General features: G+C 37.8%; 1 protein-coding gene across 4 annotated transcripts in view; it reads right to left on the bottom strand.

Annotated features, from left to right (window-relative positions):
- TTC13 (tetratricopeptide repeat domain 13) overlaps window positions 1-16276 on the bottom strand; it is a 104938-nt gene that overhangs the window by 68330 nt on the left and 20332 nt on the right. For all 4 annotated transcript variants that reach the window (XM_049789631.1, XM_049789632.1, XM_049789629.1 and 1 more), the window contains exon 4: window positions 15587-15657. In XM_049789631.1, coding sequence (XP_049645588.1) covers window positions 15587-15657 — 71 coding nt within the window. The remainder of the gene's footprint in view (window positions 1-15586; window positions 15658-16276) is intronic.

Here is a 16276-nt window from a genome sequence, read left to right as displayed (position 1 = left end):
TCTTACTATATCATGTATAGCCTTACTATGCAAAATATAATGTAATTTTTCTAATTTAGCATACTTTATTTTTAAAAGTGCTTGTCCTACAAGGAAATGGGAAACATCCTCTGCTCAGGGACTAGAGTCACTAGATCATTAAAATGACAAGGGCCGGGAGGACCAATCCATAGTAGAAAGCTTGACACACAAGAGCAGGGGAATACAGTTAGGGCAGAGAAGGGACACTGTGACAATGAGAGTTGGGTATGATCATTCTCGACAAGAAATAGGTACAGAAAGGAAGTAAAGTGATATGAATGATAACCTTTCAGTAACAGTATTGCAAGTAATAATGTTTAAAAGAAAAAAGAGAAAGAAAATTGTCTGCCATTGAATCAATCGGGCTGAGGGAATAAGGAGAGGGGCACACTGGTGGCAGGAAATGCACACTGGTGAATCCAACTATCAAAAACTTATTAGGTCATGGTAATTCAATAAAAAAATTGTAAAAAAAAAAAAAAGGTTCTGATCTTGACCCAATTTATTTCAACTAATTTCTTAATTAGTTTGCATCTACATACCATTATAAAAATGCTCATTATTTTCCTATCTTACAGTAAAGTATCATCTTCTTCTACTCCACCACTCAAAATTCATACTCTAGAAATAAAAATAAGACTTAATAGCTCCCTAGACAAACATGTGATGCTCTCCCAAGTTCAGAACATTGCAAATGCTAATCCTTCTGCCTCATCATCCATTGTCATTAAATCCCAGAAAGGTTTTCTATCCTGTAAACTCAAACATTATTTACAATAGCCAGAATTGGAAACAACCTAAGTACCTAAGAACAGATGAGTGAATAGAGAACTTGTGGTACATCTACACCATTGAATATTATGCAACTGTTAGGAAAATGAAGTCATGAATTTGCTTACACATAGATATAGACCTCCCTTTGGGTACCTATAAAACTCCCCTGGAAAATTAATATGCTCCTTCTCTATTCCTACTATACAGATAGTAAAGTCATTCATTCAATAATTGCAGCTCAGAATTATCTGGCAACTAGTCGTATCTAGATTTGTATACTAGGATTACTATAGTAAGCATCAACAACAACAAAAAAGATTATTATCTTCTTGGTTTATATGCAAAGAACTACAAACACAAAGATAAAGGCTAGTGGTAGCAGAGCATATGCTTTACAGGTATGAGGTCCTATGCTCAATTCATAGAATCACTTCCACAAATTCCAAATACAGATACAATGGCATTTTGGGGGTTTTGTTTTTGTATTTAAGGGAGCTATGAACATAAATGAAGATAATGAGTCAATCCCAGAAGTACTCAAGGGATGTAGTGCCAGGGATGCACTCAGTCCTTTGAGTTCTCTCTCCAGTCTGCAAATAAAATACATAAAGGCAAGGTTAGGAATTATTATTTTTTGGGGGGGGTCACACCCGGCAGCGCTCAGGGGTTACTCCTGGCTCTGCGCTCAGAAATCGCCCCTAGCAGGCATGGAGGACCACATGGGATGCCAGGATTCAAACCACTGTTCGTCCTGCCTTAACACAGCAAGGCAAATGCCCTACCACTGTGCTATCTCTCCAGCTTCAGGAATGATTCTTTAAGGAAGAAATCTGTCAGAGATCAGGCAATCTGGCGATTTAGGAATAAGGCATAGAATCTGCTGGATATTAGGAAGAAGGTATAGAATCTGCTGGTTCAGGTAGAAGGCACAGCAAAGGCTCCAAGGAAAGCAGGGAATGTATCATCTGTTCCAAGATGTGGCTTTCCACCTTTAATCAAAAATCCTTGATAGATGTTTTTTATCTTTAACCTAAAATCAACAGCAAAAATCAAAAGCACACGTGTTTAAAGTGCACATGGATGTATATAGCCTTAGAAGAAATAGTCTAAGAAACAACAGTCATATGTCCCATAGGAGATAGTTTGAAATGCGTTTGGAAAAGCAAATGGACATGGAAGTATTCAGGAAGTATTTAGAGTTGATCCTAAGCTAAGTAGCACCAAAGTGGGCGTAGCATGTAAACACACAAAACCAAGAAGAGTTAAACCTAGCAACACTGGAATCTGATGTGAGATTCTTGGTTGTTGGGAAGCAGGAATATGGTGGTATTAGAAAGAATATTTGAAGAGTTTGAGTGGAAAATCCATCTAAACATATATAATTCCATAAAATATTATTATTATTATTTTTGTTATTCACTTATAACATTTTGTACTAAATTTATCATTAATAATTTATTATTTTGCATTTGTGTGCTTGTCAATACAACAAAATATAATATTCTCAGGGAAAGTCTTTTCATTCTGAGTTTTGTACAACCTACTATAGAATCTAACACAAAAGTATTAACACAGAATATTATTTAGCAACATTGAGTATGTACTAGACAGCTAAAAATATTGAGGATTGTCAAACCAAAGTCAATTCTGCTGTTCATTCTTACACTGGAAGAAAGCAGGATGGTATGTCCAGAACAATGAGGTGTGTAGAACTCCACATGACCCAGCAATTCTACTTGTTGGCACCAACCCAAGGGTCCAAAAACTCTACTCAGAAAATATTGTTGCACTATGTTCATTGTAGCACTATTCACAATTGCCAAAATCTGCCAACTCAAGTGTCCAAGAATAAGATGACTGAGCAAAAATCTATGGTACATATACAATACAATGGAATACTATTCATTTATAAGAAAAAGTGAAATCAAGAAGGAAATGATAGCACAGCAGGCAGGTTGTTTGCCTTGCAAGTGCCGACCTGGATTAAATCACCAGTCACCCATATGGCCCTCTAAACATGCCAGGAGTAATTTCTGAGTGCAGAACAAGGAATAACCCCTGAGTGCCACCAGGTATGGCCCAAAAACAAAAAAATTTTAAAAAAAGAAGGAAAGAAAAGGTGAAATCATGGAATTTGCTTTTATGTGGATAGATCTGTAGAGTATTATGCTGAGTGAAGTTAGCCAGGAAAGTGACAGACACTGAATGATCACTCACATAAAGAAATATGGTAGGGTAATACAAAGGAAACAGACTGAGAACTATTATCCACAGGAAAGAATAAGAGAGTGTGAGGAAGAAAAAGGAATGAAGGCAGAAAGAAGTAGACATTCAATATGTAGTGTTGAAATTTTATATATAAAACCATACCAGTAACAGTTTTATAAACCATATTGTTTACAAAAAATTAGGGGCAAAAAATTAGGAATAGCCAATGCAGTACAGTAACTTTGTATACCAATTTAACACTATTTTAACTATGTGACTTAACAATATTAGTATTCAAAGTAGCTAAGTCACTTGTCCTATATGCAGCTGATCCCAGTTTGACTTCTGACACCACATATGTTCTCCTGAGTATCTCTGGGCAGAATCAGGAGTAAATAAGCACAACTAGTTGTGGTCCCCAAACAAAAAATAAATAAAGGCAAAGCCAAATATGGGTCAGAGAGATAGTAAAGTGACTAAGAGGCTTTCTTTGCACATAGCTAACATGGGTTCAATCGCTGGCACCACAAACAGCCTCAGAGAAATGCCAGGAATAATCCCTGAGTGCAGAACCTGGAATAAGCTGTGAGCACAATAGCTGTAACCCAAAAATCAAAAGCAGATTCTAATCTTTAATACCAGTTTATACTACTGAAAAATTACAATATAACAGTCACCTTTGATGTCTCTTTCTCAAAAGTCTTAGAGATTTTATTTATTTATTTATTTATTTATTTATTTTTGGTTTTTCGGGCCACACCCATTTGATACTCAGGGGTTACTCCTGGCTAAGCGCTCAGAAATTGCCCCTGGCTTGGGGGCACCATATGGGCCGCTAGGGGAATCGAACCGCGGTCCTTCTTTGGCTAGTGCTTGCAAGGCAGACACCTTACCTCTAGCGCCACCTCGCCGGCCCCAAGTCTTAGAGATTTACATGTCTTTTCAAAAACTGATTTTTTAATTTACAGAAGTGTAATACACAATCTTTGCTATATAAGTACTTTAAATTTTACAAATACTTGTTTTGTACCAGAAGACTTGACTTTTAATTAAAAACACTGGGGCTGGAGAGATGTGGGTAGGGAACTTGCCTTGTATACAGCAGACCCATGTTCAAGCCCAGCATCCCATATAATTCACTGAGCACTGTCAGGAGTAATTCCTGAGTGCCAAGCCAAGAGTAAGTCCTGTGCATAACCAGGTATAGCACACACACACACACAAATCATAAATCATTGGATCAAAGATAAGCAAATAAGCAAAGGCCATTATACAAAACAGGGAAATGAGGATTTAGTTTTTCCCAAATGGTAATTGTACATATTTACTTTTAATATAGTATGCATAAGAATGTTTCAAATTTTATATAAAGTAAAAAACAAAGGCCTTTTATAAACCTAATTCTATCAGAATTACATTAGATTTAGATGAGCTCAAGGTTATAAAATTAATAGCAACATTGTTGGAGTACTACATACTCAGTCCTGCAAGAAAACCAAAGAACAGAAATCAGGAAATGGTTCTACTTTTTCAAAAACAATACTATTGACTCAATTACATATGTGGAAGAGATAACATAAATTAATAAGCTTATAAAATCAGAAGTTTCCAATGCAGACTGACAAAACTATTAAACCTTGAAATCATGCTGTTGTTCAAGGAACATTTCTTGTCCTTTGGATAAATATTCAGTTAAACACATTAAAATAATATATATTATGGGAATACCTTCTAAATTGGTTTCCTAAGAACAAGGAAAATAAGAAAAGTATAAAAGCTCTACATTATCTAACAGTCATTCTAGACTTTAAGTAGGCCTTATATATTGATCAAATTTCACACTAAATGATTATGTAAAAATGTTGAGCCTAATACAATCCAAGCCCCGAAGCTCTATTTAAGTTTTCTTTCACACAGAAGCTCGTAGTTTTATTAGAAACGTTTTCTTAAGAGTCAATGACTTCAAAACACCTGAATGGTTTCCAGTGACTTGTTATAACCTTACAGATTTATTCATGGATGTTTGTTGAATGAGAAAATATATATACCACATAGATGAGAGACCCTGCAAGAAACAAGTAGTGTTAGGCTGAAAATGGACATCTCCAGTCTCTCAGGTACTGCCTATGTCAGCATCGAATTCCTGGCCATCAATTTCAAGACAATTCACCACCAAGACTGTTTCGATGCTGATCCTTGGGGCACACAGGATGAAGGTGAGAGCACCGATGCTGTTGGGAACTGACTTGTTTGAGGACATTTTGCTGTTCTCTCTGCCATAGCCCAGCTTTTCACCTAAAAGCTATATGCAGTCTTGCTGTAAAATTTTGAGCTAAGAGAAAAGAATGTGTAGCTGCAGGACATAATTTAGCTCTAAGCCCGGAGGAGAGTAAGAGCTGCCTGGTACAGTTATCAGAAACTAGGCCTCACTCCTTAAGACCACATTCCGGAGTGAACTAGGCTGTTATCAATAAGTGTATGCTACATTGTCTGTTCATGATCACTGAGGCAAGCACATCTTGCACCACCTCCTGATAGTTAAGCAATTAGGAATGCAGCTGGAAGGTCACTAGAAATTTCCATGGAAACAGCACGTTCATCATAGCTTGAAGGTCATCCTGCCCCTAGCCCACTGCCCACTTCCTTATGAGCCTTCGCGCCAAAAGTATGATTGACATCACCTTTGTACTGCCCCTTTTCTCCTTCACTATTTAAGAAGGAACTGTAGCCAATAAAGACACCCTTGAACAGTGAGACGCTGCCTTGGGTCTTTATTATTAACCTCTCTCAGATTTTTTACAGTGTGGTTGTGCTTCTACTCAGCAAAATAGAAGTGCGGTCGTCTGAGAAGCCTTTCCAGCTAATTCCTGCTGGCCGGGCCCCCCTGGGGGGCTTCAGGACCCTGCATTTTGGCGCCCAACGCTGGGCTCGAAGATCACCGCCACACTCCGAACGACTACAGGTCGGCGAGTCTAGAGCTCCTTCGTAAATCGCGGAAATTACCTCATCAGGGTAAGCGTTGAAACGAGTTAGCCTTAATCAAATATTTAAACTGCAGTTTTTCCAGTCGTTCCGATCGCCGCCCCTGATTGGCTTTTGGGGCTTAACCCATAGGATACGCTACCATGGGTAATTCTTTGAGTACTGAACTTAAATTCATTAAATATATACAGTCTGAGTTGAAAGCCAGACATATAGAGGTTACCAAAAAAGATATTTGTAATTTCTTAATATTTGTTCATGATGTTTGCCAAAAATCTAGTGTTCCTGGGCTCCCTCTCGCTCTAACTCTGTCTCTCAGTTTCCTTCCTCTTCTGACCCTTCATCTTTACTTCTGCCGCTGCACCCTCTGTGCAAAATCCTAAACAGCCCTTCACTTCCCTAGCTTCAGCTCCGTCCCTGTTCCACCAACTCCCCTCCTTAACCAGCAATTGCAACAATACAAAGCCTTTAATTGGAAAAGCCTCACAGCTGTTTCAAGCCGTGTGACCCCAGCCCCTTACACGCTCTCCTGATTGAAATCTATTGGGGGCGGCGCTGTCTCCCCCGCTGAAAAGCTGAACTCTTGCAAAGTTAACTTTTTCTCCGCAGTAAAATCTTTCCTTCCAGCAAGCAAGCACACATTCTAATCTCTGAGCTCATCGCTGGCTTCACCTTAAAGGGACAGCGCCCATTTTCCAAATCCCAGCTTAAACCCGGTTCCACACGTTGACAACAAACTTTTGCTACTCCCCCCCCCCCCCCTCTTGGCCATGCGGCAGCTTCAGCAAAATTCAGCGAGCAGGGCGAAAACCTCCCATCCCTTACTATACAAATGCCTATCTTCCCTCAGGCTTTTATAATTGTCTCTCTGGTGCTACAACTGTTCCCTTTTCCTGAGTTGGGATGCCTAAGTTGAAATGTTTTTCTAAGTATAAAGGCCACAGTTGGTAAAATTAAAAAGTCTTAAATGTGTTACAAAATGTCATAATAAGTTTAACCTACGCAAAGGTGACGTACCTGTTTTTAAAACTAAGTTTCTATGTAGCTAAAATGCAAAAAAAAAAAAAAAAAAAAAAAAAAAAAAGCCCGCCGTTTTTTTTTTTTTTCTCTCTTCCCTGCGCTGTAAGCTCGGCCTCTAAGCTTTTAAAGGCGCAGTGTACATTTTCCAAACCCTAGCTTGTCAGCAGCTCTGTGCCTGAGTCACTCTCCAAAGTCTGTGTCACAGCAACAGGAAAATAACAGCAATAAACACCCTTGTTCATGCCTCTCAAAAATTTTAAAGTAAGGTCATAATTCTGTTACTTGTAATAACAAATTATCAGTAAACAAAAAACCTTTTCGTGCTTTAAAACTTAAACAAACACACAAATATTAAAATTTAAGTCTTTTTTAAAATTATTTTTAATCTTAAAAGTATATGAAGTTTGTAAAATAGTTCATGTCATGGGCATTTTTTAATAGTTTAAGCTCCTTAATCTGCGTTTAAATAACATTTTGTAACATTTTTAACTTTGTTTTTGAGGAATAATTTGTAAATATAACACAGGTGTCTTTCTTACCTCTGCATTGAAAAAAAAAAAAAAAAAAGCAAAACTCCTTTGTTAAAATTACTGCACATGTTTAGAAAGTTAATTTTTTAAGAACTAAAATAATACAAGTGAGCAAAATAAGTTGGTCAGCCTTCCTTAACAATAATGTATAAACATTCCAAAACTCTAAGCTAAGCCTAAGCTCTTTTGAATGCATATAAATATAGCAAAATAGCATTGCCATTTGAAAAACTTAAACCAAATAATCTAAACCTTAAAAGTGGTTAGGCAGTTCAAATAGTGGCATAAAAGCCATTTCAATAAAAAAAAAAACAATATAATAACTAGTTAAATAAATTTGTTCATAAATTATTGTTCATAAACTTAAACCTTAAGTAGCTTTATTTCTTTTCTTAATTTCAAGCTTAATTTTAAACTCAAAGGTAAGTACAAATAATTTTGCATTTTCCAAGTTTAATCTTAAGTTGTCTCTGTTCATGTTGTGGTTAGCCCTTTTTAAAATAATATTGTTAATTAGTATCATAAAAGTAACTAAATTTTATAAGCAAATTAACAAGTATTAAAAATAATTTTGGTCTTAAGCTCTAGGTGTGTAAATGCATCAAATGTCTTTAACTATATTTTATAATGTCTAAACATTTTGTCAATTTGGTATCTAATATTTTTTACAAATTATTCACTTTAAGTCTTCAAAGTAAAAACAGTTGTTTTTTAAAGTCAGTTTTTTATACCTTTAATAATCATAGTTCATACTCTTGTGTTTAATCATAAAAATTTTAACACTTTATTACAGCTGTCTTACTATTCTACTGTAAAACCAATTTATAACAAACCTGTTCCTTTACAGCAAATGATATCATACTTCAGAGTGCAGACTCCTTCTACAGTGCTCACTAAGCAATTTACTTAACAAAATTTTAACTGCTAACATTTTACTTTATGTTTTCAACTTTAAATTACAATTGTTTTAAAAATGTTTTGTGTTAAAGCTAAACCTTAAAATTTATTTTCAGCAGTTCCACTCCAGCTACGTTAACAATTTTTTACAAACATGCCGGCTAAATATTTAAAAGCGCTTGTCAATTTTTCCAATGCAAATTTTGAATAAGTCCTCTTGTCTGTTCATGTGTGTGTTATGCGTGAAAGTGGCCACAATGTTGTGTTTTGTGTTTGTTCTGTCTGTCTATTTGTTATTTTTGCATTTCATATAAATACAATTTTTAAAGCCTTATCCATTTTTAAAATTTCAATTAATTTTTTTTTACCTGGCTTAGTCTCGTCATCTAACAAACTGTGAAATCCTGCCAAAAATCCTGTGCTCAGCTAGCTTTGTTCTATCAGCATGGCAAAAAAGGTAGGGGATGGTAAACCCCAAAAATTTCTCAAATGGCCATCAGGAATAACTTTTTCCTGGAGAATTTCTGGACTTTGCAATCCCCAGTTTTTCTGCTGTGTGTAGTTAAGGCCAATACTATAAGGCCAAATGTGGCTAGAAAAAGAAGCATCTAGCTTTAAAATAATAACTAAGAAGTTTAAAAAAAAAAATCATTTAAGTTCAGTTTAAAGGCTTTTGAACAATTGGCTATCATTAATTATAAGATTTTTTAAACCCGGCGTCCCATATGGTCCCCCGTGCCTGCAATTTCTGAGCACGGAGCCAGGAAAAAAAACCCTGAGCACTGCCGGGTGTGACCCGAAAACCACAAAAAAAAAAAAAAAAAAAAAAAAAAAAAAAAAAGTGCTAAAGTCTGGCAAAAGTCAGAAGGCATTCCTGTGGCATTCACAAATAATCATTTTACCTCCTGCCAAGTTGTTTTCTTATAGACCTCCTACAGCTTCCTGCAGTCCTATCTTCACCCACTTCAAAACAGCCTGCCACCCCACCTGCTAGCTGCCATTACTGCGAACCTGTTTCTAACTGACTCTGCCTAAAGAAAATGCTGAAATTGGTACTCTGCCTGGCTGTCCTTGATGCCCACTGCCACCAACCACCCCCTTCGCACCAAGGCTTCATTAATTTGTTTGCTCCACTTCACTCCCTTGCAAGACGATGGCAACACCTCTGGTTCCTTCCCTTCCCCTTTTATGGTGCCGGATACATAGCCAACCCCCTCCCACTCATCCCCTGACCCATCCTGGAAGTAGCCCTTTGTGCCCTCGCCATGGGTGCTGAGGAAAAGTGAGCCACCCCCAATCAATTTTTGCCACAACCTGGCCCATTCACCCATTCCCCAGAACACACTGGCTATGTCAGCTCAACCTCTCCCATGCCCTGAGCTCTTCAGGACTCTGCCGGCTTCCCCACCCTTCCAGCCCATGCTGTCCTCGGGACCCCCCCTCCTCTTCTCAGCTCATCCTTGTCATGATCAACGCTTCCGCCCTCCGCCCAGATGCAAACGCCTTCGGTACCTGCTATTCACCCACCTCAAACCTCATCCTACAGCTGGTCAACGCCTCCACCATCACCGACCCTGCCTGCTTTGGCAACCTCCTGCCTGTCTCTGACCCCTTCGCTCTGCAATCCAGCCCCAAGCCTCACTTCAGCATCACCTTCAAACAGGTGGTGAAACTTGAACTTTGCCTTTTGGTACCCAATATAATTCCCCCTATTGAAAATTGTAATCAAATTCTTGTCATTAATTCCTCCTTTCAGTTCATAATTGCCCCCAATTTAACGTTTCTTGCCTGTTTTACTGGTTTATCTCCCCACATTGTTTCACATTTGTTTTTTCAGTCCTAAAACTACTGTGTTTTCATTGTTTTAATGCCTAACTTACCTGTCAAACCTGCTCTCACCCTAGCCTTAATCATAGGCCTGGGTGCTACCGCTGTAAGCACAATAATTTATTCATTGGTTCATACTCTAAAATCTGTCAATGCCTTAAGTATAACTGTTGTTAATAATGTTTACAAACTTAAACTAAGTTTACAACACTTAAAGCACATTGTTAAATCCCTAGCAAAGATAGTGCAGCAAAACCACCATGCCTTAATTTGGTTTCCTTTTTTTTTGAAGAAAGGGGGAGTCTGTGTAGCCCTTAAGGAACAATGTTGTATTTTTAAAGACAAAACAGGTTTAGTTAGAGATAGCGTTCAACATATTGGTGATGGTATAAAAGATTTTGAAAAACATTTCGATGAAGAACAAGGTTGGTACCAGGATTGGTTTTTCTCTTCCCCTTGGCTCCACACAATCTTGTCCACCGTTGTGGGCCCTCTTATTAGCCTCATGCTGCTCTTTTCTCTTGGCCCATGGATTTTCCGCAAAATTACTGCCTTTATTAAAAACCAGGTAGATGAAAAGGCAAAAACCTCTATTCAGGTTAACTACCAGCGTCTAACCCCGCGTGACTCCTGTGAAAACTTGGCTTTAGTCACCAAGCCGCCTTTCCAGCCACTAAGTTTCCAGGAGATAGAGCGCATAGCTAACAGACGGAGCTCGCTCCGGCACTTGTGCTCTCGGCTGTGGAGACACCTACGACGGGATTAGCAAGGTCCCAGTTAGGGCACGGCCCTAAAAGGCTACAACGCATAATTCGGATCTCTGCGCGCACCCACGGCGCTTGTAGCCACCTGTTAAATGCGGCTTTGGCCGTGTCCGACCTGGTCAAACCTTGTATGCCTAAGACACGGTTCTTCCACCCGCTCACGACTTTCCTTCTTTTATTAGAAGAGAAAGGGGGAGATGTTGGGAACTGACTTGTTTGAGGACATTTTGCTGTTCTCTCTGCCATAGCCCAGCTTTTCACCTAAAAGCTATATGCAGTCTTGCTGTAAAATTTTGAGCTAAGAGAAAAGAATGTGTAGCTGCAGGACATAATTTAGCTCTAAGCCCGGAGGAGAGTAAGAGCTGCCTGGTACAGTTATCAGAAACTAGGCCTCACTCCTTAAGACCACATTCCGGAGTGAACTAGGCTGTTATCAATAAGTGTATGCTACATTGTCTGTTCATGATCACTGAGGCAAGCACATCTTGCACCACCTCCTGATAGTTAAGCAATTAGGAATGCAGCTGGAAGGTCACTAGAAATTTCCATGGAAACAGCACGTTCATCATAGCTTGAAGGTCATCCTGCCCCTAGCCCACTGCCCACTTCCTTATGAGCCTTCGCGCCAAAAGTATGATTGACATCACCTTTGTACTGCCCCTTTTCTCCTTCACTATTTAAGAAGGAACTGTAGCCAATAAAGACACCCTTGAACAGTGAGACGCTGCCTTGGGTCTTTATTATTAACCTCTCTCAGATTTTTTACAGTGTGGTTGTGCTTCTACTCAGCAAAATAGAAGTGCGGTCGTCTGAGAAGCCTTTCCAGCTAATTCCTGCTGGCCGGGCCCCCCTGGGGGGCTTCAGGACCCTGCACGATGCACTGGAGGGAAGTATGTGAGGGCCCCCCCCACACACAAACTAGTGGGCAAGAGGTACAGTCTGAGCAATTACTAATCCTCTGCAGCCTCTGAGGTGTCATCATTATCATAACAGACTATGGAAGGTCGAGGCAGAAGTTGGGAGTAGATTCCTTATAAAAGTGGACTCACTTTTATAATGTTAGTAATATTAATAATATTATTATAATTATATTATATAACTATATATAATTATTAGTAATATAGATATAAGTTATATTAAAAATGTCTATCCAAATAGGCACCCCAAAATAAAACAGAACAAAAACATCCCCAAAGGGAGTTTGAAGGTCAGTTTTAGCAATGATAATTTTCCTCCTTTGCAAGGCACTAGAAACTCTTTTTTGTTTGTATTTTTATTTTTTTTTGTTTATATTTTTAAATGGGGAGAAAAAAGAGAGAGAGAACAGACTTCTATAATTCTATATATAGCTTATCTTCTTGCATGTCTAACACAAACTTAAAAAAACTAACTGAACCTAATTGCCAATATCAACTAACCAGTTTGAATTAAAAGAATTGATAAATTAACAAATTCATGGGGCCGGGCGGTGGCGCTGGAGCTAAGGTGCCTGCCTTGCCTGCGCACGGACCGCGGTTCGATCCCCCGGCGTCCCATATGGTCCCCCAAGAAGCCAGGAGCAACTTCTGAGCGCATAGCCAGGAGTAACTCCTGAGCGTCACAGGGTGTGGCCCAAAAACCAAAAAAAAAAAAAAAACAAATTCATAACATTGATTCTCCAGTGATATTTTCCAGTGATAGCCCTTACTTGAAAAATGAAATACTGAAGATTGAAAAAAGTTTCTAAAATTAAAAACAAAAAATAAATTATTTTATTACTGCAAGAAATACAATCACTATGTTTGCCAATAAAAGAAGAGCACTTAAACTTAGAGGCTGGGGGCTGGAGAGATAGCACAGGTGTGGCCCAAAAGCAAAAACAAAAACAAAAATATCAAAACTTAGAGGCTGATTATGCTTTTAAAATATAATTTAATCAGGGCCCGGAGAGATAGCACAGCGGCATTTGCCTTGCAAGCAGCCGATCCAGGACCAGAGGTGGTTGGTTCGAATCCCGGTGTCCCATATGGTCCCCCGTGCCTGCCAGGAGCTATTTCTGAGCAGACAGCCAGGAGAAACCCCTGAGCACCGCTGGGTGTGACCCAAAAACAACAACAACAACAACAAATATATATATATATATATATATATATATATAATTTAATCAGGTTGATTTATGCAAATTTTAATTCATGATTAAAAAAAGGTTTGGTCAATTGAAAGAAATGATATTTATTCTTGTCACTGCTACCTATTTGTATAATTTCTTTTTTTTTTTTTTTAGTTTTTTTTTGGGGGGGGGGCACACCTGGTGATGCTCAGGGGTTACTCCTGGCTATGTGCTCAGAAATCGTTCCTGGCTTGGGGAACCACATGGGAGACCAGGGGATTGAACCGCAGTCCATCCTAGGCTAGCACCCGGCAAGACAGATGCCTTACTGCCCCACGCTAAAGCTCTGGCCCCTATTTGTATAATTTCTTATAAGGTTTGCTATTTGACATGGAAGAAATCAACAAAAACCAGTAAATATGAACTGTGCTAACCAATTAAACATAAAGTCTAATATGAAGACGTTTTATTAAAACATAACAGAATTGTTTCTTTTTAAATGTATATATTTTCAAAACTTTACCATTTTACTATAAAAATTTCTATTTTTCATCATATAAGAAAATGTTGCAATTTCTACTAATCTGCACCTGGATGATTCCAAATTTGCTATTTACTCTATGCCATGTAAGTCAGATTTTCCAAAGACATCCTGAAATGTTAACTGTACAAAATGCTCTTACTTTTTAAATATTGCAATATTAGAGAGAAAAGTCATTTTTTAATAAATTCTTTAATTGAATCACCGTGAGATTAAAGTTGTTCATGACTGAGTTCTTGTCATACAATGTCCAACACCAGCCCTTCAGCAGTGCAAATTTCCCATCTCCAATGTAACCAATTTTCCCCCTGCCTTCCCCATGCCTGCCTCTATGGCAGACAATTTCCTCCCTCTTTCTTTGTCTCTCTATTTGTCTGTCTCTCTCTCATACAATCTTTCTTTATCTCTTCCTTTGTTTCCTTTTCAATACTGTGGTTAACAAATTGTTACTGAATGGATGTCGTGTATATCACTTAATCTCTTTTCAGGATCTAGTTCTTGTCCAGAGTGATTATTCAACAATCATTCTAATAGTGATCCCTTCTCTGCTCTAACTGCATTCCCTGCTATTTGTAATAAGCTTCCGATCATGAACTGGTCCTCCTGGCTCTTGACTCTATTATCTCTGTGTGGAATATACTTTTTACTTAAATCTTTCCTTCAGGCTTTCAAGTCCACTAAAGAGTGTTATTCCATATGACTATTCAAGCACATACTACACGACTTAAGGACTCTAAAGTAATAACTAAAAAGAAACAGTATACTGAATATAAAAAGTTATCAGTGAATTTAAAGGTTTGATAAAATGAAAGGCTTTAAAATATTTCACTAATAATATATTAATAATATGCTGTTGTAATAGTTGGATAAATAAAATATATTAAAACTTGAGTAACTTACTCTAGAGCTCACGTTTTGTTTACAGTACTCTGGGCATACACATCAACAGCTGGTATAGGTCAAGCATTTAAAAAGTCAGTTAATGGGTTGGAGCGATGGCGCAGCGGTAAGGCATCTATCTGCCTTGCATGTGCTAGCCTAGGTCAGATCACGGTTCGTTCCCCTTATGTCCCATATGGTCCCCTAAACCAGAAGTGATTTCTGAGCACATAGCCAGGAGTAATCCCTGAGCATCACTGGGTGTGGAAAAAAACAAACAAACGAACAAACAAAAAGTCAGCTAAATAATATTAGGGTACATTATGGATTTCTCTGCAACTTTTCTGCATTTTTATCTTAACCAGTTTTTAATGCAGTAAATCAATAAGACATTTCCATTGAAGTCTCATAATTATATTTTAAATTGAGAAACTTTTCCATGAATGGAACTTAACTGTGCAAATCAATCCCGCAGTGAAAAAAAAAAAACAACAACAAATTCTAGAGTCTATGTCTCAAAGAAGATATTGAAATGAACTTAAGCTAATGTCTGATCTTTTTAAATTTATATCTTAATCCTATCTCTAACCCCTGATAACAGGAAAAGCACAAGCAAATTGCCTGACCCTGTTTCCTGATCTCATTTTCCTCATTTAATATAAAGTCATAAAAGATTAGTAGAAATATGTTAAATACCTGCAATAAGAAATTATTAACAGGGACCAGAGAGATAGTAAAGTTGAGTAGGGAACCTGTCTTTCATGCGGTCAACCCAGGTTGCATCCCTTGCATCCCTTATGTTCCCCCAAACACTGTCAGGAATGATCCCTGAGTGCAGAGCCAGGCATAACTCCTGAGCCAGGAATAACCCCTGAACCAGGAATAACCCCTGTGATCCCCAAACAAAAAGGAACTAACAACTATTAGTTGAGTCTCTTCACTTTTTTGTAAAATTTTAAAGCAGATATTTAATTTTATAATAGCATATCAACTATGCATAAATCTATTTTTGTTATGCATGTATACCTAAAGATACATCACAAAGAATAATTACCTGAAGCATTGTTGAAAAATGTCTTATTGCTTCATCATAGAGACCACTGCCAATCAACACATAAGCAATAGCTATGAAATAAAATAAAAAATATTAAAGAAAAGAATATAGAACCTCAGATGGGAAAAGTATGCAAATTCTTTACTGAATTTTAAAAAACTATAGAATAAAAATGGTTAAAGAAAACCTAAATAATTTAATATCATTAAATTCTTCTGATATTCAATATTTGAATATCAGTTTTCTAGTTCTATCCAGATTTTAATTAATAAAATAATCTATAATAATTATTATTGTTACCCCTCTCCCAATTCCATATGCTAATATCTGGATAGTCAGACCCACCCACAGGTGGGAGGGGGTCTGCATTGGTAATTAAGGTGTTGTCTGAGGGGAGGGGAGAGAGGCAGATGCAGCTAGGATGCTTAAAAATGCTTAGCTTAGAAGCCACATGGAAAAATGCAGTTAGGGTGTGAAATAAAACTGTCTCCTGAAACATCATCTGACTGCTTTGTGGATTTCTATGCCATTACCCTGCAACCTTCAGACCAGCCAGCGAAGGGGCTACTGGCACCAGGCCAAGCAGAGAAAGACCTCACCCTGCAACACTAGGACTCTATATTTTATATGTAAACAACAATTATTATGACAATCTATAATTAGTAAAATAATCTATAAAATAATATACAT

This window comes from Suncus etruscus, chromosome 15, assembly GCF_024139225.1.
Source record: "Suncus etruscus isolate mSunEtr1 chromosome 15, mSunEtr1.pri.cur, whole genome shotgun sequence".
NCBI classification, from domain to species: Eukaryota; Metazoa; Chordata; class Mammalia; order Eulipotyphla; family Soricidae; genus Suncus; species Suncus etruscus.
Note: the sequence above shows the minus strand (reverse complement) of the source record. Positions and strands in the feature narration are given on the sequence as shown.